This window comes from Culicoides brevitarsis, chromosome 1 (genome assembly GCF_036172545.1).
Source record: "Culicoides brevitarsis isolate CSIRO-B50_1 chromosome 1, AGI_CSIRO_Cbre_v1, whole genome shotgun sequence".
NCBI classification, from domain to species: domain Eukaryota; kingdom Metazoa; phylum Arthropoda; class Insecta; order Diptera; family Ceratopogonidae; genus Culicoides; species Culicoides brevitarsis.
The window spans coordinates 21933569-21961124 of NC_087085.1; the positions used below are offsets into that span (position 1 = coordinate 21933569).

At 33.5% G+C, this 27556-nt stretch overlaps 7 protein-coding genes across 7 annotated transcripts in view; 4 read left to right on the forward strand and 3 right to left on the reverse strand.

Annotated features, from left to right (window-relative positions):
- Window positions 1–27537, forward strand: part of LOC134838053 (calmodulin) — an 87313-nt gene extending 59776 nt beyond the window's left edge. The window contains exons 2-5 of the mRNA XM_063853497.1: window positions 18580–18655; window positions 23102–23276; window positions 23881–24123; window positions 27235–27537. Of these exons, the coding sequence (XP_063709567.1) occupies window positions 18653–18655; window positions 23102–23276; window positions 23881–24123; window positions 27235–27263 (450 nt within the window). The 5' untranslated portion in view covers window positions 18580–18652 and the 3' untranslated portion in view covers window positions 27264–27537. The remainder of the gene's footprint in view (window positions 1–18579; window positions 18656–23101; window positions 23277–23880; window positions 24124–27234) is intronic.
- Window positions 28–1079, forward strand: LOC134827403 (uncharacterized). Its single transcript, XM_063840024.1, has one exon. The coding sequence runs from the start codon at window positions 116–118 to the stop codon at window positions 995–997; it is 882 nt and encodes a 293-aa protein (XP_063696094.1). The 5' UTR covers window positions 28–115; the 3' UTR covers window positions 998–1079.
- On the forward strand, window positions 3992–7255 carry LOC134827881 (uncharacterized). Its single transcript, XM_063840744.1, has 5 exons — window positions 3992–6131; window positions 6237–6353; window positions 6412–6587; window positions 6649–6856; window positions 6912–7255. The coding sequence occupies exons 1-5, from the start codon at window positions 4105–4107 to the stop codon at window positions 7129–7131; spliced, it is 2748 nt and encodes a 915-aa protein (XP_063696814.1). The 5' UTR covers window positions 3992–4104; the 3' UTR covers window positions 7132–7255.
- On the reverse strand, window positions 7264–8949 carry LOC134827883 (transmembrane protein 39A). Its single transcript, XM_063840746.1, has 5 exons — window positions 8234–8949; window positions 8107–8175; window positions 7850–8046; window positions 7611–7777; window positions 7264–7551 (listed from the first exon to the last, which is right to left on the reverse strand). Exons 1-5 carry the CDS (start codon window positions 8878–8880, stop codon window positions 7309–7311), a joined length of 1323 nt encoding a protein of 440 aa, XP_063696816.1. The 5' UTR covers window positions 8881–8949; the 3' UTR covers window positions 7264–7308.
- On the reverse strand, window positions 10175–11836 carry LOC134837449 (probable cysteine--tRNA ligase, mitochondrial). Its single transcript, XM_063852824.1, has 3 exons — window positions 11771–11836; window positions 11647–11711; window positions 10175–11553 (listed from the first exon to the last, which is right to left on the reverse strand). Exons 1-3 carry the CDS (start codon window positions 11785–11787, stop codon window positions 10175–10177), a joined length of 1461 nt encoding a protein of 486 aa, XP_063708894.1. The 5' UTR covers window positions 11788–11836.
- LOC134827882 (DNA repair and recombination protein RAD54-like) lies at window positions 12151–14895 on the forward strand. Its single transcript, XM_063840745.1, has 5 exons — window positions 12151–12224; window positions 12287–13282; window positions 13343–14170; window positions 14311–14474; window positions 14532–14895. Exons 1-5 carry the CDS (start codon window positions 12222–12224, stop codon window positions 14851–14853), a joined length of 2313 nt encoding a protein of 770 aa, XP_063696815.1. The 5' UTR covers window positions 12151–12221; the 3' UTR covers window positions 14854–14895.
- LOC134827884 (B-cell CLL/lymphoma 7 protein family member B) lies at window positions 14852–15676 on the reverse strand. The gene is made up of 3 exons (XM_063840747.1): window positions 15504–15676; window positions 15309–15431; window positions 14852–15249 (listed from the first exon to the last, which is right to left on the reverse strand). Exons 1-3 carry the CDS (start codon window positions 15549–15551, stop codon window positions 15022–15024), a joined length of 399 nt encoding a protein of 132 aa, XP_063696817.1. The 5' UTR covers window positions 15552–15676; the 3' UTR covers window positions 14852–15021.
- Window positions 27538–27556: the final 19 nt, after the last annotated feature.

Here is a 27556-nt window from a genome sequence, read left to right on the forward strand (position 1 = left end):
ATGTGTTATAAATACCATAAACACCGAGTATTTCAAAACAATATTATTTACCGCCAAAGTGAAAATCAACAAAAAACTTGATTTCTTATTAAATTTAAATTGAATATCGTAAAAAATGGAGACCAGAGCATCAAAACGTCGTCGTTTAACTGATGAACTCGAAAATATTAAGCCGAATATTAATGTGGACGACAAAACTGCCGTTATTAAGAAGAAAAATCTCAAAACTCCAAAGACTGAAATCAAGACTGAACTCATTCTCTACGAACCTTCATTAGAGCAGCTCTCATCACCGGACATTTTGGACATGAAATCTCTAATTAGGTACTTTGACGGAGACGATCCACAGACATTTATGGATCATTGTCGCAAATACATGAATTCTACGTTGATGAGCATTGTCGAGGAAGCAACTATTCAGCAAGCAGATACTCCAATTTGGCATCAAATGCGCTTAGGACGCATTACAGCCTCTCGCATCCACCAAGCTAGTCGTTGCAAAACGAAAAATGGATCGTTAGTGGATTCAATCATGGGGAAAAAGTCGGGCTGGTCTTTTGCCATGCAACGCGGAACCGATTTGGAAGACAGAGTTTTTGCCGTACTCAAGAAAGAACTCGCTTCGGAGAAATTAAGACAATGTGGGATATTTTTGGATGCAAATTTACCTCATTTGGCGGCAAGTCCTGACGGTATTGCCGAAAATTTTGTTGTGGAAATCAAGTGTCCCGCAACGCCAAAAACTCATGCGGAATATTTGACTGTTGAGACTCTGAATCCCAAGTACTATGGACAAATTCAATTGCAAATGCACATTACGCAGCGCAAGAAGGCTTTGCTCGGTGTTGCTGATTTGAATTTCGAACGCAACAAGAAAGTAACTAAAGTCTGGATTGAATATGACGAGGATTACGTTAAGGAGCTCATAGACGACGCAAATTCATTTTGGACTGAAGCTGTTTTCCCTAAATTGCTCAAATTTAAGACTAAATATTAATTTATATTGACTTTGTTTTTCTCAACAATTGTTATTTGAAAATAATTTAACAAGCTTTCTAAAATAATTATTTTTTCATTTAAAAAAACGAGATTTTTCACTAATTTTCTTTAATTTTCCGAAGTTATCCAAGAATTTCACGAGTTTTACAAATTTTTTAACTTTTAACGTTGATTACTAGACTTCCACAATGATTTTAAGGCTTTGAAATATTTCAAGTTTTCCAAATTTCCCAAGAATTTTCCGATTTTTCCCGATTTTTTCCAAGTTTTTCCGAATGTTCTCTCAATTTTTACTTTAATGTTTACTTCAACGGTACTCTCATAAAAATTTTATCATTTTATGAATCTGAAATTCATAAAATTTTTCCAATTTTCATAAAAATTTTCTTGATTTTCCACAAATTTCCACTGGAAAATATAAATTTCACTTTTCAAAAATTGAAAATGCGCTCAAGTTGGTATTTAATAGTAGTGATGTAAATACCGAGTACTCAAACTCACCAAATACTTGACACCCCTACTCTTTGAAAGCGGAATTTGTAACTGACAAATTGTGCAAAACACAACAAACGCATAGAAGGACTGATATTTTTGTTTATTTCTTGTGTATTTCATTCATTTTAATCAACAAAAATGAAACGAAACAAGAAAAGATCTTCGGTATGTTCATTTTGACGCAATCGAAAAAGTGAAAATATAAATTAAATTCCTTTGCAGATCCTAAAACGTCCGTCAATCAGTAGCAATGAGAGCAACAGCCCAGTAGTCGATGATGCTGGAGTCACAGTAGCCACGAAAAGAACGTCAAAAAGAATTTCGTTTTGTGGAAAATCGAAAGTCAAGTAAGAAAAATGCGTTTTGAAATACTCAAAATATTTGAAAATTCTATTTTTTTTTTTCGTAGGGAATTCGCTAGTGGTGATAATTGTATCACAATTTGGAATAATTCGTATGAAAAATCCGCAGAACATTGCAGCTCATCTGCCATCGTAACAAACGAATCGACTGCCGCTCCCAATCACACGATGAAACCACCACCGCCGATTTTGTCGGGACCAAATAAGGAAAATATCATTGTCAGTGATTTGTCGTTGATGGGCTCAATGAACGTAAGCATGTCCGCAACGCTATCAGCAACGCTCCAATTTGACTCAACAATGGCATTGAATAATTTGGTCTACAAAAGTCCGGGAAAAGTCACCAAAAAGTCAGAATCAGTGGATAAAATTCTAGATGACTCGATGGAACTCGAAGATATTCAAGGAAATCCTGCTGCAGCTGCCAGAAAAACTGTTTTTAATGATGAAATGTCATTAAGTGGCGAGTTTCTGGAGACAAACGACACCAAACCAGAACTAGAAATTAGTTTCGAGAAAAAACCATCGATTGTAAATCGACAAACTATCGTTTTTGATAAAGAAAATATTGAACTTAGTCACACTATTGCACCCAGTTCCAGTGAAAATGGTACCGAACACACCAAAAAACGAAATCGAACGCAAACAAAAATAGAATTGCAAGAAATGGATTTGTCAGGAGTGAATGTAACACCAACTGTGCCAGCAAAGAGAGACAAAAAGAGTACATTTTCCTGTGATATGGATGTAACACTGACGAATGAGGTTCCAGATGCCCGTAAAACGATTGTTTTTCACAACGATCAAATGGTCACAGAAAAAGAATCAAAAACAAGAGAAACCATCGTTTTCAAAAACGAACAAATAAACGACGAAAACATGATTCACCCGGAAGAACTTCAAAAAATTGCTGGATTAAAGAAAGTTCGTTCAACGAGATTGCCTTTTCAACCCGCAAAAGAATCTTTTTATGTCGCACAAGAAATGCAAGAAACGTTAGTTGAAACAAAAACCGCCACAATCAGGAAAACTCAACACTTTGAAAGTGATCAAATGATTTTAGAAGACACCAGAGATGAAACATTGAAAGCCAAAAATTGCAGAGCTACAATTTACACGACGGAAAATATGAGTGAAACTCTGACAACACAACAGGAAAGTCAGAAAATTTCAATTCAACAACGAAAAACGAAGTACTTTGAAAATGACTCGATGGCGATAGAAGCAGCTTCAAACAAAAATAGACGACAAACCACATTAGCAGCTGTTCCAATGAATGCATCACTAGAGGAGCAACTGCTCGTTGAACCCGATATAAAAGTTAAATCAACCCATGTCAGAGGAACGATTTATTTAGCGGATGATATGAATGAAACGATGCCTCAAATGAAAGAACAAAAAAGCCAACGACAAACAAATGTAGGTCCTGTGCCGTTAAATGAGTCCGATATTGAAACAGAGCCCATTTCTTCTGCTGCCACATCAACATCACAATTTACAAAGCAACGAGGAACGATTTATGCAACTCAAGACATGAACGAGACAATGTCCACTCAACAGCCGCACCTCTTCAAGGCACCAAATAACAAAAGACAAACCACTGTTGGTCCGGTGCCATTGAATGAGTCCGATATTGAAACCGATAACATGGTTTTTTCTCCTGCTGCTATATCAACGACACGATTTTCGCAACCTTCAAGAGTTACAACCTTCGCTCCTCAAGAAATGAATGAAACTTTAGTTGATGAAATTCCGAAAATGTCTTTAGTGAAGGAAAAAACAGTCGTAGAGCCAAGTTTTAACATGGAAAAAGAGTCTAAAATGGGCCGTCAAACAATTTATGCCACCGAAAATATGAACGAAACGTTAACTGATAAAGAAAATTTACCTTATCAGGGGAAAATGAAGGATCGTCGCCAAACTACGATAGCAACTGTACCAATGTGTGACTCAATAGATGAGTTCATGACCGTGGAACCGAAAATAAACACTCAGAATGCTTCAAATACTAAAGCTAGAGGAACAATTTATGCGGTAGAAAATATGAATGAGACCATGGATCATCAGGATTCTAAAATTTCACGTCCAAAAAATAATCATCGTCAAACAACTGTTGGTCCTGTGCCTTTAAATGAGTCTGATATCGAACAAGTTCCTCTCGCATCGACCAAACAGCCTTCCAGAGGGACGATTTACGCTGCACAAGACATTAATGAGACCTTGATGGATAATGAACAGACATTAAAAGATGATTTCCGTAGAAAAACGCAATATGATGGTCAAATGGCAGTTGAATCAAATACCCAGCAACATTCAAAAGGTGCCTAAAATTTGTAGAAAAACGACATACAATGCAGAAGACATGAACGAAACAATGGCTGGTCAACAAAAACAATCAAATGTCCAAAGTAATCTTAGAAAAACTGAACATTTCGTGGATGAATCAATGAAAATTGAATCGAACAAGACGAATAGACATCAAACAATATTAGTTCCCGTACCAATAAACGATTCATTGGAGGACCAAATGATTCTTGAACCAAAAACCAACAAGTCTTCTAAAATTAGAGGCACCATTTATGCTGCACAGGACATGAATGAAACCTTGGAAGCAAAAACAGTTGAAAAAGGTCAAAAAATCAGACGACAAACCAATATTGCACCAATTTCCATGAACGAATCCGATATAAATTCATCGAATGTTGTAAATGGTCACCCATCAAAGTCAGCTAGAGGAACGATTTATGCTGCTCAAGAGATCAATGAAACGTTAATTGATGAAAACATGATGATTGAACCCAAAAATGAAGGTCAAGAAAGAAAACAAAGCAAAAATTTAAGACCAACAATCTATTCAACTGAAGACATCAATGAAACGTTGACCGATGAAGAAAATTCTAAAAAGAATCTGTTCTCAAATAAACGTCCAACAAGCACAGAAACAATTAGCATGACGGAATCCGATATGGAAACAACGCAAAATTTAGTTCTACAAGCTGCAGCTCTCACTAATATCCCACCCCGACTGAGCAGAGGAACAATTTATGCTCCCAAAGAAATTGATGATACATTGCACGAAGACGAGAAACCCGAAAAAACCCAAGAATTATCGAAAAACGCACTAAAACGGAACAGACGAGTAACAACAGTGGAAAATTTAAGTATGAATCTTTCGTCTTTGAATGTGACACCACCTAGCAACATCCCGCGAAAGAAGGAACGAAGAGAATCTCCCTTCCATCGAGACAGTGTTCCCTATTCTGATGCAGATTTAACTCTAGGTAATTTGTCTCTAGCTCCAAATGCACATTCGACACATCATGGAGCTCGAATTCAGCAAGACATGAATTTAACAAAAGGCTCCACACAAAAATCCGGACGTACTCCAAGCAAAATACCAGTACCAGCTAGAATGAAATTGGAACCAAAACTCACGCAAGGCACTGATCGAAAGATTACGTTTGATAAGAGTATCGAAATTGAGAAATCTCGTCCAAAAGAAGACATTTGTGACTCGGATGACATGGAAGAAACACTTGTTGCGGAAAAAAGTGCCATGGAAGAGCCCAAAATTGATGTCAACGAAGAAAAATTTGATCAACCAGATTCATTGAGGCGACAAACAGTGGCAAATCCAATGAACAGTATTCGTTACAGCAACATTCAAATGGCAGAATTATCGACAAGACGCTTCAAAGACCTCACCATTCAGGATAACGAACTTTTGGACAAAGAATCTGATATAAATCTCACCTTAAGTTCTACCTTAACAGAGCCAATCAAGAGCAACAACGCATCTGTCTATCAACCGTGCTCATATGCAAACATCACGCTAGAAAAAGTTGTGTCGCCACAAGTGTCAATAAATCCCGTGCTCATCGATTCATGCGTTTGTTCGGACACCTCGATGCAGGAAAACTCATTTTCCGTGTCGAAAATCGCCGGAATCAGTCCAAATGTCTCCGTTCGCATGAGCCTCGGGAACGAAGTAGTTGAACAAATACGTCAAAGGGTATTAAAGCAATCACCGTTATATTGTAAAAATTGTAAATGCATGTCAGAGTCACGAGTTAATCAATCTGCTTTCAATTCTGCAACGTCTTCAGCCGCTCCATTGATTGATTGGACACGATTTCCTCAAGTCCAACACAAAAATAAATCGATTGATCAAATGGAGAAAGACTTTCTTCAGGCTTATCAATCGACTGATAACAAAATTAAGCAATATCCGGAAATTCCACCGTTCGTATTTTTAATGAAAAACTTAAAAGAAAGGTAAGAAAAGTTTAAAAATTTTAAATCAAATTTGAATTTTAGACTTTCTTGATTTCAAAATTCCTAAAATCAGCAAGCTTATCTCGTTATCACGTTTTTTTTCAGTTTGAATGAACAACTTAAAGAGTTTGAAGAAGAACTTTTATCGACTGATGACCGGATTCCTGCTCCATTCCCTTCTGACAAACCTTTTGAATTTTTGATCAAAAATAAGTTGGAAAGGTAAAATATTTTTTTCAATTTTTTTTTTATTTTAATAATATTTTATTCATTTTTTTAGTGAAAACTTACCGTGGAAAGTTACTAGATCATTGCATGCACCAATTGGAAAATTCCAGCTGAGAAATAACAAATTGAAGTCAGTTCTTCTGCATTTTGAGATCGAACCAAATTCATTAAAATCAAAAGAAATGTTTGTGTATCAATCTGTGAAGTTCATTAAGAATATTTTACATCGTAAGTTTTTTAAATTTTAACAAAATTCATATAAACAATTAGCAACTTTATTTTTTTACAGCTCCATCATCACCTTTTTCTGCTGTTTTATTCGATACCTTTACAAAAATAGTACCAATTGAAACGTCATTGCTATTTATGTGCCAAAATTCAAATAGTTTATTTGAATTCCTAGCGAAAATGGATGAAACAATCTCACAAATTCATGCTAACGTTGCACGATTGTTTTCTATCCTCACTGACAACAAAGCCAATGTCTACATAGAAAAGTAAGAAAATTATTTAAATTTAAACTTAATTCAAAAATTGACAATTTTTTTTCAGCTCAAAATTGGTTGCAAAAGTCTCCGTTATCGATGATGGATTTCAAATTATTCGAGTTTTCATGAATCTAGCTGATCCAAACAATTTTCAACTACAGGACATTAGAACCGAACCGGATGTCCCAGACTTTAGAGAATTCGCTGCGACTTGCAATTTGAAAGGAATTGAATTTCTCGAACATTTTCTAGGCAATATCAAACAAATCGTACTGAATAAGTAAAGAAATAAATTTAGGGGCTCATTAAAGAGAACGAGATATTTAAATGTATCATAAAAGTTAAAATAAGTAAAATGAAATAAATCACGTTCATTAGAATTGTAATTCATTTTTTTTATATATAAAAAGAGAAGATCTTTATTTTTTAAAAATATTTAACAATAAAAATAATTAGAAAATTCACGTGTTTCCATTCCTCAATTTTTCATTGACTGCTGTTTCCGCTGAATAAATACTTTTTGCAACTAAAAAGTCTCGTAAAAGTTTGAATAAAGTGTAAAAATTAAACAATATAAGAAAGCTGAGCGATAAAACTACGGGCCATTCCGAACACGTTATCAGCATTAAGAGTTGGATAACGACAATAATTGCCTGTATCGTGGCCATGATTGAGTAAATATTTGATGGATTTTTAAAAATTGTCTAAAAAAAATTATAATTCACTAAAATTACTTGTTAGCAATGAAAAAAGATGAACTTACATAAAACCTATAATGACTATTGTTTGCGGGAGTTGCACATGTTGAATAGGAATTTGATCGATACACTTCGCCAGAAAATTTCACATATGAGCCAAAAGACCATATTATAGACTTATTCCATGGAATCGGTGGCGGATGATTTCTCGTCGATGTTTTGTTCCAGACTCCTGTAAAAATTAATTTTTATTAATTTTTTTTTAAAAAATTTAAATCAGCCCAAAAATAATTAAAATATTTACCCAAATGCAAACTAGCTCTATGCAAGACATCACTGTATCTCACGGGAAAGCAATAAGCCAGTGATGTTGTAAAAGCTCCAAGAAAAGCGAAAGTCAGATGTTGTGTTGCCCATAATTTATCAAAGTACAGGTGCCGATTAACGAAACAAAGGGGGATAAATCCAGCGTAGTAAGCGTTCAACACGGACGTGAAAACACTGTTTTGAAATACAAAAAAAAAATTTTTTTCATCTTCTTTGAAGAAATTTTCAACTTACACTTGCTTAAAACGATTATTGAAGTCATTCTTAAGTGCCTCAATTTCAGTCCGAATGGTATGAGCGTTTCTACAAATAAAATACATAATTAGTAGTGTGTCGTTAATTTTTTGATTCTTGTACTTACATTGAACAACTGTGAACTGGAAAATCATTCATTATTGTGAGATTATCCGAAGCGTAATTAATTTTCAAAAACGGATCGATTTTCAGCCGAAAAATAAAAATGTACAAAATCAGTGGATACGATAAACAAATGATGTAAAGCAGACTGTATTTTTGGAAAATTTTAAAGCTGCATGCTAGCAACAAAAATACAAGAACTGTAAAATATGAATATTTAATGTAATTGAGAGTCGACTGTTCCAAGGTGATTTTTCGCTTTGCACAAATAAAATCGCATCCACGTTCCAGCAGGCAATAGAACAATCTGCGGGAACTGATGACAAAAATGAAGTACACCAAATACTTATCGATCAAGTAAAAGTTGACAGTGGTGCTGGAACTTTGTTCGAGCCAAAAGGTTGTTCGGTAGAGATGAATAAACTGCAATGCCGCACACATGATTGAGAAAACGAACAAATAAAACTCATTGAAGAGCTCCGAATTGTGCGGGACTTGGGGAAATGGCAAGTGCTTTGGGAACGGAAAATAATCGTCATTGGGATAGTCTGCTGAGGCGATTTGTTCGGCCTGGTCGGGAATATTGTTGAATTGCGGCGTGATTCGATTGTTCGAGAGTGTTGTGATACGACGACGATTTGTGACCGTCATGATTTTACATTGATTTATCCACTTTTTAAAATTTTTCTTGTAATTTTTCGATTCTCTGTTGTTATTGTTTTGATTCTGAACAGCTGTCACTTTAAATACATTGCCTCTTTGGGGATGTTAAAAAGATCGGTATTGAACGCAGGTTTTGTCTGTCTGTCTAAAATAAAAAAAAAAACTGAAAATCCATGAAAATTGTGTAACTAAGTATATTTGTGCTTCGTTAATCTGTTTGGTTTTTTTTATAGAGTATCAGAATTTTTTTTTTTTTATAAAACAGTCAATTTTTATTTGTCAGTATTTTTTATAAAAATAATATTCATAGTTCAGTTCAGTCAGTGAACATCATCGGAAAATTTTCGCAACTATCCCTGGTCGTGACCAATACTAATTGCCTTACGTAGCGCCAAAGTTAAGTAACAAGAGCAATCAAGCCTCTGAAAACTCAGTCTGCGACTCCGGATTTCCCGGACTACTATAATGCATCATGCCAGTGCGTAAAAAGTGTACAGCAGAGTATCAGAATAATTTTGTCATTTATTTTTTTTTTTAATTTAAAAATAAAAAATTTGTGGTCATCCATAATGTGGGTCATCCACACCTTCAAAGCATTCGACATTTCGTTGTTCTCAAACGGCAGTGCTTAACCCTAATTAAGCTGGTTGTGAAAAAGATTGGAACGACGTACGGACTGAGCCATCACTAAACACATCGTTCGTTGTCAATCGGCAAAAGTTTTTAGGGAATTGTGAAAAGCTCAATAGAGCTCGTAGAATTTTGAAAAAAGAAAACAAAGAAGAAGAAATAACGATGACTTAAAAAAATTATAAATTAATTTTGAAAATAAATTACTGAGCCCTGATGATGAGCAATCAAATTTGCTCGAAACGTCGGCAAAATTAAAAAATCGTTTTAATTTTTAATTGACCAAAATCCCATATTCTCAAAATAAAAAAATAAGAATTAATATGATCGATAAGTTCTTCAAAAAGATGAAGAGTAAGTGGTAAGTTTTTCAGCTAAATATTTGTCAGACTTTCTTATTCAAATAGTGAAAAAGCTTACTATTTTCTTTTCAAAGCCAACATTTGAAATCTTATGACAGGATGTACATAAGCAAAAATATTCAAAAGTAATAAGTTTTTATCTAATCACACATCGGAATTACGGACAGACGGAAGAAATCACTAGAGCTATATCACTTTTTAAAAAAAAAATGAAATGTGTTAAAGAATGCGAAAAAAAAATCGTGATCCCTGAGCTAATTAATAAAGTAAAAGTTTATATTTGAAAAATTTTATTCTTCAACATATTTCCAAGAAGTATTTTTCCCATGGTCTTTGATTTCAATGCCATTTTCTAACAATTGTTGTCTAATTTTATCACAAATTACAAATAAGCTTTTATTTTTATCTCTAATTGCGGTTGCTCTTATTTCCTGCCTGACATCAATCAACGACTGAATTAACTTATCTTCAATATTTCTTTCAACCGCGACAGATTTTGTGCTTTTCAATTGAAATCCCAAATTTTCCAGAAAATTAACAACAAAATTGTGAATATCTTGAATGATAACAATATTGGAAGTGCCAGTAGAATCACCGAAAGTGTCCTTGGAATTGATTATTCTATTTGTTTCTGATATAAGATTCAACAAACACTCGATAGCTTTTGGCGTATTGAAGTCATCCTTGAAAAGTTCGATAATTTTTTGTTCAGTTTCTTGCCGCAACTGAATTAAATTTTCAACATCGAAATTAACTAACGGCTTTTCTCCGTTCACATAAGCTCGAGAGTCTGCAATAAAAGTTGTCATACGATGCAGAACTGCTTTGGCTGATTTTGTCGTTTCGTCTCCAAATTCAATGGCAGAGTGATATCGCGATAACAAGCATAACATTCGAAATTGATTTGAAGTACAGGTTTTTAACAAATCCCTCACCGAAATTGTATTTTTCAAAGATTTTGACATTTTTGCTTGATCTCCCGTGGATCGTAGTTGTCCCGTATGAATCCAATAGTTGACCCATTGATCGGTCTTGTGAAAACAACAACTTTGAGCTTCTTCGTTCTCGTGATGCGGAAATTTCAAATCTAAGCCACCAGCATGGAAGTCTATTGAGTTTCCAAACACAAAACTAGCCATTGCAGAGCATTCTATGTGCCATCCAGGTCGCCCCGTGCCCCAAGGAGTCTCCCAAAAAGGCTCTCCTGGCTTTGCTGCCTTCCAAAGTGCAAAATCTGTAGCATGGTTTTTCATTGGATCATCTTCGGTGGTGATTGTGGTGTCGGAAATGCGTTGTAATTTTCCATATCGACTAAATTCCTTTGTTTTGAAATACACAGAACCATCATTTGCGACATAAGCTGCCTCTCGAGCCAACAATTGCTTCACAAAATCCACTATCAAATCCATACTTTCAGAAACTCGAACTTTGATATCGGGCGGTGTGACATTCAGCAACTTAAGATCATCCCAAAATTCACTTTCGTACCTTCGCGCCACGTCTTGAAACGAAACTTGATCCTGGAGAGCCCTTTTAATAATTTTGTCATCGATATCCGTGATGTTCATGGCACTGATGAGGTTAACGTGAAAGTATTTCTTTAGAATTCGCTGCAAAATATCCACTCGAACGTAAGTACTGGCATGTCCAATGTGAGCTGAATCATAAACTGTTGGACCACAAGTGTACCAAAATGATAAATTCTTATTTTTCAGTATTAAAGGAGTATTTTCTCCCAATATTGGATTGTAAATTGCAATACCGGTGTCGGTTCCAACAGGGATTTTCCATTTTGAGAAATTGCGGTGAAGGATGAAGAAACAGGACCTGCAAAATTAATAAACTTATTAAAAAATTAAATAGAAATTAAAATTTTTATGTATTACCTTAAATTAAACAACATTTTCACGTAATTTTCATTAAGATTTCATGCATTTGACTTTTACTTTCGTCAAAAAATGTAAACAAATGATTTTAGTTAGTTCATGCAACAGAGACAAAATCGCATTTTTAAATATTTTTAATCTTCACTAAAATTTATTATTTTTGCATTTTTTCTAATTTACAGTCCTAAATTTTCATGAAAATTTCAACAAATTTCAAAAAATAAAAAGATTTCACTGATACAATATTTAAAATTAAACAAGTAAAAATATATAAGAAATCCCAAAAATGCGCTCAAGTAAAAATTTCAATTTTTGATTTTAATTTAGCGGGCACCTTAAATTTTCGTTAGTTTGTTTTGATTCAACAAAATTAATTTTTCTTCAATTTTTAATATTTTTTCGCAGATATTTTGTAAAAAAGTACAAAACCAGGCACCAAAATTTACTCAAAATGGTAAAATATCTTAAAAATTGTGTGAAAACTGAAAATATTCATTAAAATTTGTTCAATTTTAGCGTCGCAGTCTCGCCCCCAGTCAAATGGGGTCCGACGCTGGTCCAAAGGCATTCAAAAGTCCCCTCTTGGTGGAAGAACGTCAAGCACGACGATGCAGAGAAAAAACTGAACGCGACAAATTTGTCGAGCCACCACAGAAAATGAAGCCATCTGAGCACGAAGCAATGATTGCAAAAATTCTCGCTCGTGAATTCCAAGTTCCCATCCCGGGCTACGTGAAGGAACACTCCAACCGGCATTTGGGCATGAAAAGATCAACAGTTCGTCGGGCACTTCATGATCCCTTTGCCTGTAACGCTTTAGTTTTGTGGACCCCACCGGAAATTAGCGAACATGAAAAGGTCAAATTGGATCAGAGCAAAATTCAAGTTCATGTTGTCGTGGATCCAGTCTTGGGGAATATTTTGCGTCCGCATCAGCGGGAAGGCGTCAAGTTTATGTATGAATGCGTAACTGGAGCCAAAGGAGAGTTCCAAGGTTGTATCATGGCTGACGAAATGGGCTTGGGAAAAACTTTGCAATGTATTACGCTTGTGTGGACCTTACTCCGGCAAAGTCCGAATTGTCGCCCGGAAATCGTCAAAGCTATCATTGTGTGTCCCAGTTCGTTGGTCAAGAATTGGTACAATGAGTTTGGGAAATGGTTGGGAGCGCGTGTAAATTGCTTAGCAATCGATGGAAATTCCAAGGAGCAGACCACAAAGTCACTTGAGCAATTTATGGCGAATCAGGGAAGATCTTGCAGTCCAATTTTGATCATCAGTTACGAATCATTTCGTATGTACTCGAATATTTTGAATGAAAGCGAAGTTGGGATGGTATTGTGCGACGAGGGGCATCGACTGAAAAATTGCGAAAATCAAACGTACCAAGCACTTATGGGTCTGCAGACAAAGCGTAGAGTATTATTGTCCGGAACACCGATACAAAACGATCTCACCGAGTACTTTAGCTTATTGAATTTCGTTAATCCTGGAATGTTGGGAACAACTCAGGTAAGATCGAAATTTTATTCTACTAAATCCAAACTACAAAAATATGTTTTTTTTTTGCAGGAATTCAAACGTAAATATGAAAATCCTATTTTACGCGGACAAGATGCCAATTCGACGGACAGTGAAAGAGAAAAGGCCAATGAACGTCTTCAAGAATTGACTGCTTTAGTAGATAAATGTATGATTCGCCGTACTAGCTCGCTTCTCACCAAATACTTACCCATCAAATTTGAAATGGTCATTTGCGTAAACTTATCGACACTTCAACGAGACATTTACAAGCAATTTTTGGAATCGGACGCCATCAAAAAGAGCATTTTGAACAAAACGGACTCCACAAAGTCAACATCTTCCGCATTGTCGAATATCACGTCGTTGAAAAAGTTGTGCAATCATCCAGATTTGGTGATGGACAAAATTACAGAAAAGGCGGAAGGATTTGAAAGAGCTCTCCCCCTCTTGCCTCCGAATTACAATATGCGAGATTTGTTGCCGGAATTAAGTGGTAAACTACTGTTACTCGATACGATGCTCGCCTCCATCAAAGCAAACACCAGTGATAAAATAGTTCTCGTATCGAATTATACGCAAACGTTGGATCTCTTTGAAAGGCTCTCGCGGAAGCGTGGTTACAGTTATGTACGGCTCGATGGCACCATGACAATCAAAAAACGTGCAAAAGTTGTCGAGAGTTTCAACAAACCTGAATCGAAGGAATTTATTTTTATGCTTAGTTCAAAGGCAGGCGGATGTGGATTGAATCTGATTGGAGCCAATCGTTTGGTAATGTTCGATCCAGACTGGAATCCGGCAAATGATGAGCAAGCAATGGCTCGAGTATGGCGCGATGGTCAAAAGAAACCCTGTTACATTTACAGAATGTTAGCTGTGAGTTATTTTAATTTTAATGGTTTTGAAATACTATGATAATTTGAGGCAAAGTGCTAAAAATATCAAAGAAATCGAAGATTCGATGGTCATTTGGCAGATTTTTTTAACTTTTTCTTTTAATTTATATTTTGTTTTAGACCGGATCCATCGAAGAAAAGATTTTTCAACGGCAAACACACAAAAAAGCCCTTTCCAATACCGTGGTCGACAGTAATGAGGACGGAGAACGGCACTTTACGAAGGATGATCTCAAAGATTTGTTCAAGTTGGAAGACAATGTTGTTTCGGATACACATTCAATGTACCTAATCATTATTTTCTCTTGTTTTGCAAAATTTTAATTGATTTATCATTTCAGATTCAAATGCAATCGCTGCATCAAAAACATTCAAGTAAAGCTACCACCGGAAGACAGTGATTGCACATCGGATTTATCGCAATGGTTTCACTGTTCCAACAACAAAGGTATTCCCGACGAGATTTTGGCACGTTCTTGGGACATTACGCGAGCCATTTCTTTCGTATTTCACCATCGTTCGAGTGCCGTAGCCACGGAAAAGGTAATCCAGCCGGATGACGCGAAAGAAAAAACGACTGAAAAAGTTTACATGAGCGACGAAGAGATTTTCGATGATGAAAAGGAAAACGACAATAGCAGCGACGAAGACTTTACCCTTTAAATTACATTTCCTTAATTCATATTTATTATTTGTTCAAACTAAATAGCTAATGATGTAATGTAAATAAATCGTTACTTTTCAAAAAGAAGTCATTCTTACAGTCTGCACTTGCTTAAAATAATGTAAACTTACTTCTAACATAAAATAATACAAAATGAGGTAAAGCATCTATTTTATCTCGCTCCCTTGCGAATTGGAGTCTTCTGAGAATGCCATATTTGAGCCCATGAACTCGCCATGCGAATCACTGACCATCGAGAAACACGTATTTGAGTCTTCGGTGCCCATTGCAAAGTTGGAATTCGAATTCGAGTCCATTCCCGTGGGCTTTCGTGCATTTTCCTTGTTCTCTGAGATGGCGAGACGTTTCTCAGACTTTGAAACCATTGGAACCCACTGAAATTTTACACTAGTTAATTTATTGATTATTTGTAAATTTTGCTTTGCATACGTGCCTTGTAAATTTTCATAGTAGTGTCTCCAATTTGAACCCATTTTTTCTCCCACTTGCGAACTTTTTCGACATTCTGCATGACCCGCTTGATCTCATCCTTGGCACGACTTCGAGTTTCTGCTCTCTAAAGCGAAATGAAATGAATGAAAAAAAATTAACAAGTGTTCGAGACTCCATTTGCCCAAAACAAACATACGGATCGGGATTGCGGTATGAAAGTCTTGTCTTTTGGAGTAGCCACCATTTTCGTTGAACGTCTATTTAATTCCAGCTTGCTGCCGTTTTTCTGCAAGGTTTTGTGCAATATTTGCCAATTAAATTCGAATTTTAAATTGTTTACTTTTTGAGAGCTTGACGTTTGGTGGGCCCGTCCATAGATTTGTGGGACCGTCCATAGATGACGTCACTTTTGAGCCGAGTGCACCCGAGCACACATTTCGCTCGTATTTGCATCGGGTGTGTGCTCGGGTGGCACACGAAGTGCTCGGGCGGTATGCGGAAAAAGTAGGGCGAGATGCGGAGAGTAGCAATATAGTACCGATCTCAGAATACTGCAAAATCACGAAGACTGAGGGGAAGCACGCAGACTCGGCAGATGGTGTGTTGTGCATACGTCCTGAGCCGAGAATCAACAATTTAACGAGATTCAACAACCGCATTGCTGTGGAACGGCCAACGGAAAACATCTACATATTGAATATGTATTTTTTGCACAGGGTTCTCTCACATACCATGGTTAACACATGGTGTCTGCCGTTAAGTGATGATGGCTTGCTTTCTTTCCATATCCTTCTTTAACTGTGCTGGAACTCTTTAAGAAAGAAAAGATTTCTTTCAGTGAGAAGTCTCTAAATTCTTCAGGATCCATAATGCCATTCGTGCTACCTAAAAGCAACATTATTTTATGTTTCTTCTGCTATAACCCATTCTACTCATCAATTTATTCAATCTTGCATGTCTGGTTAAGAAAGCAACTATGACTCTAATTTGAGTAATATTCATGTTAATCAGCTCTATTGTTCTTGTTAAAAATCTGTTTGGTACAAAACTATTGACATGTTCTGACAGCCTCCTTTCTTCCAAGTCCCAGTTTCTTGTGGTTTCGTCTATAAGCCATTCAAAAATAGCACTCTTGGCTATTTGTAATGCCAGCAATGCCTAAACACGGTTCTTTTTCTGAGTATGTTCTTTCAGATCGAATCAGTTTCGAATTAACTTTATATCTCTTTAGAGCCTTTAAAGGGTTGCTTTAAAGGTTCCAGGTTGCGCTCTTGACACCTATTGACACATTCTTTGATTGCATATTTCAGTCAAAAATACAGTTGAGAATTTTCACAAACTATTGTAATCTTTAACTCTTAATTTGTCAATAAAGATTCCTGTTCCTTTGTTTTTTTTTTGATCCATCTGTGTAACAGTGTTTTCATCAATATTACGTCTTTTCATTTCATTTTCAAAAGCAACATAAGGAATATTATTAAAAGCTCCCTCAATATCTATAAAAATGCATAACATAAGTTCTCCTTTGGTTTTTATTACATCTCTTGCTCTGTTCACCAATGATGTAAATTTAACGACCCTCTTTTAAATTTATTTTGAAAAACGTTGAAAACTATCATTCTAAATCTCTTAATTTATTTCTTAAAAATCATTTTTAAATAAAGTTTGAGCCTTGCATTATCACCTTTCGATTTCATTTACCATGAATGTTTAATTACCTTCTACAAGTCGTTTTTGATAATATTTAAGTTTTTTTTTAAAGTTTTTAAATAAAGTTTTTGCTGTAAAATGTTTAGAAAACTGAAAGTTTATTCTTAGAATTCTTGATTGGAACTGAAAGCCACCCACAGACAGTCAAGCAAGTTTACAAGCTTTACTAAAAACAAGAACGACAGCAGCTCAAGTTAAAAAGTGTAAGGAAATAACAAACGAAACAGCAAAACAAAACAATTTGAAATCGATATGGGTTCCAGGACATGGCGATATTTTTGAAAATGAAATGGCAGACCAAATGGCAAGAGTCCAATCAATGTGATTTCTTTCAACTATGTTCAAATCTATGCAACCTCATGTAACCTATGTAATCTCAATGATAATATCACAAGTAAGAGTAATAACAGTATTCTTAACAGGTCATGCCAAAGTACTGAAATACCTTAAAAGATTGAACATCATATCTGATGATACACGCTTTAATGACAAAGAATTGCCTTGTTTTAGAAGAAGAAAGACGAACTATTTTTAATAGAACTGACGGTCAAATCAATCCGACAGAGTTTCTGGAATATAAATCAATAGACATATTCAAATTCTTAAAAGGATATACCCTTCTTAAGAGAAGAGTAGTATAACCTATAAAGATTTCTACTTGATAAGCTCAAAATCGAATGGGTGGAGATAAACCTGAAATCATCATCAAGGTAACAAGTAGTCTATTCACTGTGATATCCTTTATTGTTAAAATCTGTGCCTTTGTAGAGTCCCTTTGAAAGTTTATTAAATTATGTATGTAACTTAAGTATAGCCATCTCATGTAAATTAAGTCGGAGGATTAAAACATTATTGTATTGTATTTTTTACGTGTTTAACGATCAACTAACGGCAAAAGAAAATTAATTATAGGAATCTGGGTTCAACAGTTTTTTCTCAAAATATCAAATTTAATTTCATTTCTTCCTTCAACCATCAAGTAGAAACAACGTACATGAAAAATAGTCCAAATTGCCTTTGCAGGTATAACAATTTCCGATTCCAAATAAAAGCCTTGTTCTCATCAGTAATTGTATCATCAAGGTAACGTGGAGGATTAACTGGCAATGGGGCTTAAGGCTAATTGACCTTTTTCAACCATTTTGAACCATTTTGGGGCCTATTTTAAGGAATTTTGTTCTACAGAACTCTCGGGACCTGGGGCTGCAGCCTTATCAGCCTACCGGTAAATCCGCCACTGATCAAGGTAACGGGGGAATGGAAAAAATCCAATATGTGGCAGAAATTTCATTCAAAATCACTTGAATTTGCGCCAATATGAGGGGAAAATGGGGGCCGTTAGTTTTTTGGAGGGTTTGCACTTTTCCCAGAGGGTTTTTCATCGTTTTCATTCGTCTCAAACCTGTGCACTCGGCCCGTACTCGGCAGTTTTCAACGAGAATTAACGAAGAAAGGGTGCCGAAAGGGCAGGAAAACGGCCATAGGAAATCGAAGCTCCGCATTGAAGAACACCAAAAATTTCTCGCATTTTACTCTTAACTGTCGTGTGATAAAAAGCTGAGTGTATTTTAGTGTAGCCACCAAAAGAATTTTAAAATAATACAAAAAGCAAATTTTAACTAATTTTAACTCAAAATGGTAACTATAAAAATATATCTTGCTATTTGCACGGGGTCTCTGCCTGGTGTGAAGTTGAGAAAAAGCTCAGAAACGCCTTCGATTATGTGTAGTACCTTTTATCTACGTGTTGGTTTACGATTAAATTTTTACCGCAATGCGTCACATTGCTGATCAATGGTGTATTCTTTACATGTAGTGAAAATACGTCTTTTCCCAGCTAATCTGCGGGAAAAACAGTGCAAAAGGACGCGAAAACTGTCAACAGGCTAGTTTTTGAGGCAGCTTTGGCACAATGAGCGCGACCAAATGGCCATTTTGCAGCGAAAATCGTGCAGCGGATGTGCAGAGAGCGACGCGAAAATGGTTTCTACCATTTTTGTTTCGCTCTGGCCCCCAAAACATGACATTCACTTTGCTTTTCGCTGTGCTAATTTGTCTCCTAATCTCATTTTTGAAGTGCATCATCGCAAACTAACACTAAAAAATATTAGTCATCTACGTGTCGAACGCGACGACGGCGACGACGACGACATTCTTTTTGCTAATCGCAAAGTGAGGAGAATAAAAACCTTGTCTATGCTGGTTTTTATTCCTAAATATTATTCATCTTATTAGTAGTTGATCGAGCACACAGTCGTTGTTTTTTAGCACATTTCGAATCAAAAACCCAGCCATTTCAGAAAAGGTACTTCTCTACAATTACACGAAAAAAAAACTGAGCATGTATATAAAAAAATATGTGTGTGTAAATGATGTGTGTGTAGTTTATATAAAATGTATGTACGATAGAATTTAACGGAAAACTGACTACTATATAAAAGTTAACGAACTTATGAGCAGAGAATCGATTGATAGGGAAGCCTAATATTATCATTTAAAATATTTTTTTTTTAAATTTTGATCCGTGCCAAAGACCACGTCGACAGCTTAGAGCTTTCAGTTTGCAACGAAAATCATAATTTAATTAGGCGCTGCTTTTAAGCTTTCTCGCGGCAATGAAGTTGAAAAAACGCGCCTACTATGTGTAGATAATAATAAGTTATTCATGCGACCTGTAAAAACTTATGAAATGATGACACACACATGATAATAATAAAATAGGTGTATTTGTTTGGACCTTAATACGTCCATCAAGCGGAATTTGTCATGAATGATTTAAAGAGTGCAGAGTGTGTATTGCACACTGAAAGGACGACAATTAATTGTCATTTTTTGTTTGTTTGAAATTTACTCTTTTTTTCTTTTTGCAAGACGCTTTTTATTTTTGTCGCAAAAGAATAAATACATGTACTTTTGTCGATTGAAACGACAATTGAATGCTCAATTAGTCTTTGAAAACGGAAACTTTCTTGTACAATTCAGCATTTTGCTGTCTATAATAATGAAAATAATAATTATTTTATTATGATGTCTCCGTACCTGTGCCACGAGCAACTTTTGATATATTCCATGCAAAAATTTTCAACTGTCACAAGCAATTTTATTAGCAAAAAACGAAAAACTCAGGGTCATCGTTAATATAAAAGCGAAATGTTTACCTTGAGAGCTGGAATAAAGAAAAAAAAATAGTTCTCCCCGTTCTCCGTTCTACTGACATGTTGCTGAACTTAACAGCATGATAAGAGTCATTTAGGACACAGCGAGAGAGAAAACCCTTCATTACGCATGAAAAGTAAGCTAATTTGAACAAAAAAAAAGGAAGAAAAACCTAAATACTTAAATGATTCCGTACATGTTATCCGCAATATTGCGCAAATACTGCAGATATATGTTGCGACACACTCACTGTAATAAGTACAAAAGGGAGCCATGCGGACATATTATTATTATTATTATTGTTATTGCAAATAACTTATAATATTATCTATATACTTATCTTTCATACAGTAATAGATTGAACGATGACAAATTTTAATATCAATAATTTTTTTAGTATCGTCCTCTCGATGGAAAAGAAATATTTTCCAAAAATCATGAAAAAAAAATTTTTTTAAACGGTTTCAATTTTATTTTTAATTTTATTGAATTGTTAAAAATTAATTTAAATCAAATTATTACATTAAAAATTGTACCTAAATTTTTCCTTTGAAAAATTAAAATATTTTCATGATTTTTGAAAATGTATTAAATTGTAAAACTAATTTAATTATTTTGAAAAGGAAAATTTTTAAAATAAATTTGAGTCCTAGGAAAAAAATATATTTTTTCCATCTCTGGCCTTTAAGTTGCCTCTAAAAAACATGAAAGAAGAAAATTATGTGCACTTTTCTATCGATTTTCCGTTTTTTTTTTCTTTTTCAAGTCGTTGGATCGTGGATGGATAAATAAAAGAAACATAAATGCTTATGAATATTATTAGTTTTTGCTCTAAATACCGAACACGGGCGCCTACTTCTAATGAATTAAAGGACTTTTTGCGTTTATACAATAAATAAATAACACTCAGCCTGGAGGTTTTACCCACAAAATGGGTACACACATACACACACACGAGAATCAATATTAATTTCTCTATTCCACTGTTTTATTAATTATATTTTATGTTGTACATGTGCATGTGTTCAACATTTCGTTTTTATTATATTTTTAACTATATTGCATATCATAAATATAAAACACAGAAAAATTCAACATGTTATCAAGGACACTCTGTCGTACCAGGAAAATAAAGTTTTTTTTTTCGTGTGTCTATGTGAATTTTCATCGTACTTTTTAGTTCCTTTTGTGTGCAACACTCTGAACGAAAGATGATTAGGATAATAATAATCAAAAAAAGAAACTTAAATTTATGATATCATGCGAAAATTTGGCCTTGATTCACGAAATGATCAAGTTTAAATGTTTTTTCTCTTGTTTTTTTTTACGAGTACAAAATATGGCTGTTTAATTGTTTATTTGTTGAAATTCTAAAACAACCTCATTTTTTGTTGCCTGATTTATATTCAGATTACCGAGTCATGAAAGGATTTGTGAATAAATTCATAATAAAATGCCCAAAACGAAGAAGAACAGAGTTGCAAAGAAGCAAAAAAGGAAGGAAATAATGATTTATAGACTTCCTGTACCTACGTTGGAAGTATTTCTTTTAATTATTACGGAACAGGGTCACCTATAGGGACACATAATGTACCCACTTTAAAACACGCGCACCGCCTCTCGTCTCTCGTACTGATATTGCGTCTTGCCATTTATTATACTATCGATGTTTATGATTAACTCCTTTATATAATAATATGACATGAAAAAAACAATTTTTTTATCTGTTATTTAACACAAAGTTAATAATCATGTCCCATATATTTTTTTATTATTATAACAATGCTAATATATATATAATAAGATACTGGGCACAGTGATAAAAATTTAATCGGAGCACATATTTTTTTCACGAAACCAACATTTTGTCTAGACAAAATATTAATTATTAGCAAAATTTTAACGCTTCTGTTGATAACTCGCTTCAATGAGCCTCGTTCGTTGGGAGGCCAAGTAATTCTTCGTGAAACATGTTTAACATGATGACTTTTAGCGATATTAAATTCAAACTATATCACGCTAATCAAGAATTTATTTCCACGTTTTGCATGTAATTAAACTAAATGATTTTTTATATGCTATATGTTGAATATTCTGAAATATCTATACCCGCAATGTTGAGTGTACATGGAAAAAATAAAATGACCCACCCCTAAAAAAATGTATTTAGCAAAAAAAAAAAAGAAAATAACACTGGAAAAATACAAACCTTGAATGACGACATAGCGTGACAAATACTGATAGAGAAAACTAAATATATCGTAAAATGCGAGGAGAAAACACTGTTGGACAAAAAGGAATAATAATTATATTAGTTCATATAGCGAGTTATTAAATGATTTTCTGATGTATGTTTGTTTCTTCCACAGAAATTTATTTAAATAAATCCAGTAGTTTGCCTTTTGTTGTATTTTTTTTTTCACGAAATTGAGAAATTAATGCTAATTCGCCATTTCAATATAAAAAAAAAAAATAAATTTGTTTTGACTTCGACCGCCACATTATAAACTGCTGTTCCGTGTGTTTGTGGACCATTATTTTTGTGTGTAAAATTTGTGGTATGACCGTTATTATAATTTTTTCTAATTACGCTCTTTTGCTATGTGCAGCTATTTGTGTGGTGTTTTAACGACTAAAAATAAATTACAATTTTGCTGTACAAAAATGAATAAAATTTTAAATTAGACTTTATTTTTCAAAGCTTTGTACACTTGTACTTTTATTTTTTGAATGAATCACACACAAATATTTACACATGTTGACAAAAAGTATTTTGATAAATATACAGCCATAAAGTGTATTACGGGGGTTTTCCTTTCTTTTGTCGCTTCCGATCATTTTCTCAACTTGTTTAGACTCAAATTTCAAAATATTATTACTTTTTCACGCATTCATGTTTTTTATATATTTATTTATTTATTTTTACAGGCCGATCAACTTACAGAAGAACAAATAGCTGAATTCAAAGAAGCTTTCTCATTATTTGACAAAGATGGTGATGGCACAATTACCACGAAAGAATTGGGTACAGTCATGCGATCATTAGGACAAAATCCCACAGAAGCCGAGCTACAAGACATGATCAATGAAGTCGATGCTGACGGTAGGTATTTTTTTTTCATTGCGAAAAAAAAAATTTTTTTATGACATGACACGCGTCTGATTAGAATGACAAAAAAAAAGTTATTGATTTTGGTGCGTGTAGTATTAAAATTTAATTCAAGAAGAGCAACAATTTTTTGTTACTTACACAAACACACATTTATAAATATTCGCCGGTCGTTCGACTAGAGAAAAAAATACAAACAAAATGAGTTTTCCAATTATTTTTTCGATCAGTGTACGCTCCGCATACGTTGTCGTGTCTTTTTTAGCAGAAGACACCTATTTATTTGTATGCGCATGCTATTTATAAGCAGTACCACTAGCGTCTTTCTCATCATGTATTTGCATTCTAAATAACGCACACAGAGAAACTCTACTGCTGTGGATGTGGATGGAGAAATAATACTGTATACGACTTTTATATGAAGTCAGAGAGCAGATGATGATAGTAGTACTGCAACTTGAACGTTTCAAGTTTTTTTTTTTGACGGTGTCAAAGGAGCGTGTGCGCTGCGCTGTTCTCCTCTTTTCAATTTATTTTATACGCCACTCATATGGATCATAATTTATTTATTATTATTATTTTTTTTCCCATCTTTCAGGAAACGGAACCATTGACTTTCCCGAATTTTTAACAATGATGGCTCGCAAAATGAAAGACACCGATAGCGAAGAGGAAATTCGTGAGGCTTTCCGCGTCTTCGATAAGGACGGCAACGGCTTTATCTCAGCAGCTGAATTACGTCATGTGATGACAAATCTCGGTGAAAAGTTAACAGATGAAGAAGTAGATGAAATGATTCGTGAAGCTGACATAGACGGAGATGGACAAGTTAATTATGAAGGTAAATATGTTGTTCTTACCAAATATATATAGATATTTATACTATACTATATATTATTACAATAGAGTTAATTTTAATACCTTGAGAGAATGACATTTGCAAAGCAAACAAATATACTTCAGCTTAGTTTCGCTTTTTAAACTAGAATTTACTGCATTCATTGTTATAGCGCGAGTTTCCGACTTTTTTTATTTGTATATTTTTTTTGCACGGCTAATTGATTGCATATCTTTTATTATTATTATAGCTAAAGTTTTAGTACATTTTGTTTATACTTTATTTATTGTGTTTTTCCAATCAATATATCCAAATAGATGCCTCTGTGTACTTAAAACATTTGATTCATTATCAGAAACATATTGAAATAAAAAAAAAAACTTGTAGGACTTTGTATTGTAAATTTCTTGTTTGTGCAAAATTTCTATCGTCATTCTTTCACGACATTAAAATTATATTATTTGTCTCGTCTTTAGTTGAAATGATTCTTTTGTTGATATTACTATTGCATATTTATCATTGAATGTTCTACCATTTATTAGTTCTTTCTGTCAAACTTTGTTCATATAAATATTTCAAAACAACTAAAAACAAAAGTAACACACGACAATAGAAAATCAATTCCAAGCTTCTTTAGAACTTTTTTTTTATATAAATACTTACAATGTTAAGTTAACATGCTACATGCTGAATTTTTCGTATAGATTTACCTGTAACGTATGAGAAACATTGTCTACCGAATGTAATTGATTCAAAAAAAGTACTTGTATCAATATGTGCTAGGCACAGACCGAAAATTTATGATTATTGTAGGCATTTTATTATCTTGTAAGCAATTTTTAGACCCGAATTTTTTCCAACTTTATACGGAATTTATCCAATTTTCGTTATTTTCTATTAAAATAAATGCATATTAGCGTTATTGACTTATTATTCAAGGTATGACAAAAAAAATCAGACACACTTTTTTTCAAAAAAAAAAAAAATCTTTATCTTTCAATGAAACCTGCAATAACCCATTCTAACTGTCTATGTGACAGCACAACTCATAATAAAATCAAAATTGTGATGGTATAGATTTCAACACCCTACGAGACGCATACTATAATATTATAAATTATTGGACACCATCCAAGTGTGACTCTTAATGCTCTAGTCCGTCCATTATAAATCACATAGATGTGTGTACATAACGAAGAAACAACAATAATCAGAGAAAAAACTACACTAAAAAAGTGAAGAAGAGAAAGAGAGACTTTCAAAATAATAATGCTATAATGTTTATTATAGAAAATGCTTTTTGCTTCATTTAAAGCCTTTTAAACTGTTTTATACATTTTAATGAAAACTAGTCAGACCCTTTGCATATTTGTTACATATTAATGTTTCCCTGTAGAACATTTACTCCCTATGTGTTGACGTGCTTTCATCTTTTTGCAAGAAACACCTTGATATATTTATCACATATATAATAATTATATACATATATATATATATTTATACATATATCTTTTAAGTGTCGAATTGATGTACGTTTCAACCAAAAATTGTTCTTTTACAAGTTTTTCCTTGTCACAGTTTGTGTTTTTCTATTTTTCCAGTTAATACCTTCAAAGTTAAATGTGATACTCAGCATTTGACAATTTTCTCTCGTTCTATTTCACTCTTTTCAGAATTTCAAAAAATAGCCATACCAATTTTTAAACAACAGTCCAGTACTGATTAATTAACTTTTTAATCAAAAATATAATAACAAAAAAGATCTCAACATAAAAAATAAATGACTCAAAGTGAAATCAAAAGCAGTTTATAGGCTTTAAATTTAGCTCCAAATAGTTAAATATTTAAGGAAAAAACAGATATTAATCCCGATATCAACCAATTTATTGGTTTTGAATTATTATAAAGTTATATTATTATTAATAATAATAGATGATACATATACGAAACGGGTTCCATTACACAGATCACAGGAGAGAAAACATAACTTATTGAAGTTTTTACCAAATTTTAGCTACTCAAATTTGGCCTCAAACACAAAAAAAATAAATACTTTACAGTACCTTATGATAACAAATGTTTGCACAATTAATTTTTAAATCAATAACGTTATGAATTTTTAACAGTATGAAACTGTGTAATGGTATTTTATGAATATTTTACAAATAAAAAAAAAACAATAATGATAAGTAATAAAGTAATAGGAAATTTTTTAAAAATTATTTTTGTCTAGTTGGGTCATTCCAAACCGATATTATATCCAATTTTTTACGTGATACGGAATGAAAATGTTTTGTGGATAACCTCAATTAGTCAAAAACATATATCGAATAGTTCTAGTGTTAACAATAGAAAAGCATTTAACAAGGGCCATTACAATGTTTTGTCAAAAAAGAGACAAGTTTGTCAAAAAGTTTACACTTGTCATGGCCTAAAAAGTAGTTTAGATGAATATACTAGTAGCGCAATACACACATTTTAACTTGTTGATTATTTATAATCCTCGTAGTGATTTAAGTATAAGCGTCGTAGATTATGAGAAAAGAAATAATATTATGCCTTCGATATTACCAAAAATTTGTAGAATTAAAATCGAACAGGGCTAAATTTTTATTAGTTCCAGTTGTTCGGAATTATTTAGAATAAAATCAATAATTTGATAAAGAATGAAAAAAAAAGAAAAGAGTTGTTGATGCTATCAATTCCGACCATACGTTTATCATATTAAATATATTGAAAAATGGGTACACATATTTTTTCGAAATCAAAGAAAAAAATCAAAATTGTTAAGCGTTACTGAATATAGATCTGTGATATGATAAAAAAAAAATTAATAATTTTGTATAAAGTAAATGTCTGATCTTTTGTTGTTACTAAAACATAGAAAAAGTGTTACATTAGTTGTTGTTCAAAAAAAAATAAATAAAAAAAATTAAATCCATGAATAAGAAGGAGATTGTCAAGCTTAATGAGCAAATTATTTTCTTCTTCTATATAACTTACACTAATAATGATTAGAACATTCTAGCTTTTTTCTGTAGTCTTGCTTACCTTTTCTTGATCGTTAAAACCAAACAAATAATAAACTCAAAATTTTGTCTTTTCTCATTGTAGAATTTGTAACGATGATGACATCGAAGTGAGCTGCAGATTTGTATTGCGCCTTTCTATTATTTTTTATTTTTGAGAAGACTGTAGCCATGCGCAACTCCAGCCCGCGCAAAGCTGTTGCTATGGATATAATTATTACATTTAAATTAACGAGGAAAACAGTAAAAATTTAAAAAAATATATATATAACATCAAAAAAAATCTATCAAGGTTAATTTCTTTAAATTAAAAAAAAATGCAAAACTTAAAAATAATATTAATAAAAAATACATTAAATTTAAAATTAAACATAATAATTAAAAATAATGGTAAAAATCTGAAAATA

Coding starts and splice junctions, on each gene's coding strand:
- LOC134827881 (XM_063840744.1), top strand. CDS start 4,105: ATGATTTCCGTAGAAAAACGCAATATGATGGTCAAATGGCAGTTGAAT. Junction 6,354..6,411: donor ATCAAAAATAAGTTGGAAAG/GTAAAATATTTT, acceptor TCATTTTTTTAG/TGAAAACTTACCGTGGAAAG. Junction 6,857..6,911: donor GCCAATGTCTACATAGAAAA/GTAAGAAAATTA, acceptor ATTTTTTTTCAG/CTCAAAATTGGTTGCAAAAG.
- LOC134837449 (XM_063852824.1), bottom strand. Junction 11,554..11,646: donor CCCTGTTGGAACCGACACCG/GTATTGCAATTT, acceptor GTGGTCCAACAG/TTTATGATTCAGCTCACATT.
- LOC134827403 (XM_063840024.1), top strand. CDS start 116: ATGGAGACCAGAGCATCAAAACGTCGTCGTTTAACTGATGAACTCGAA.
- LOC134827883 (XM_063840746.1), bottom strand. CDS start 8,880: ATGACGGTCACAAATCGTCGTCGTATCACAACACTCTCGAACAATCGA. Junction 8,176..8,233: donor CCAGTTCACAGTTGTTCAAT/GTAAGTACAAGA, acceptor TTTTATTTGTAG/AAACGCTCATACCATTCGGA. Junction 7,552..7,610: donor ATAGTCATTATAGGTTTTAT/GTAAGTTCATCT, acceptor AATTTTTTTTAG/ACAATTTTTAAAAATCCATC.
- LOC134827884 (XM_063840747.1), bottom strand. CDS start 15,551: ATGGTGGCTACTCCAAAAGACAAGACTTTCATACCGCAATCCCGATCC. Junction 15,432..15,503: donor TCATACCGCAATCCCGATCC/GTATGTTTGTTT, acceptor ATTTCGCTTTAG/AGAGCAGAAACTCGAAGTCG. Junction 15,250..15,308: donor CTACTATGAAAATTTACAAG/GCACGTATGCAA, acceptor GTAAAATTTCAG/TGGGTTCCAATGGTTTCAAA.
- LOC134827882 (XM_063840745.1), top strand. Junction 13,283..13,342: donor GAATGTTGGGAACAACTCAG/GTAAGATCGAAA, acceptor TTTTTTTTGCAG/GAATTCAAACGTAAATATGA. Junction 14,475..14,531: donor GTTTCGGATACACATTCAAT/GTACCTAATCAT, acceptor TTATCATTTCAG/ATTCAAATGCAATCGCTGCA.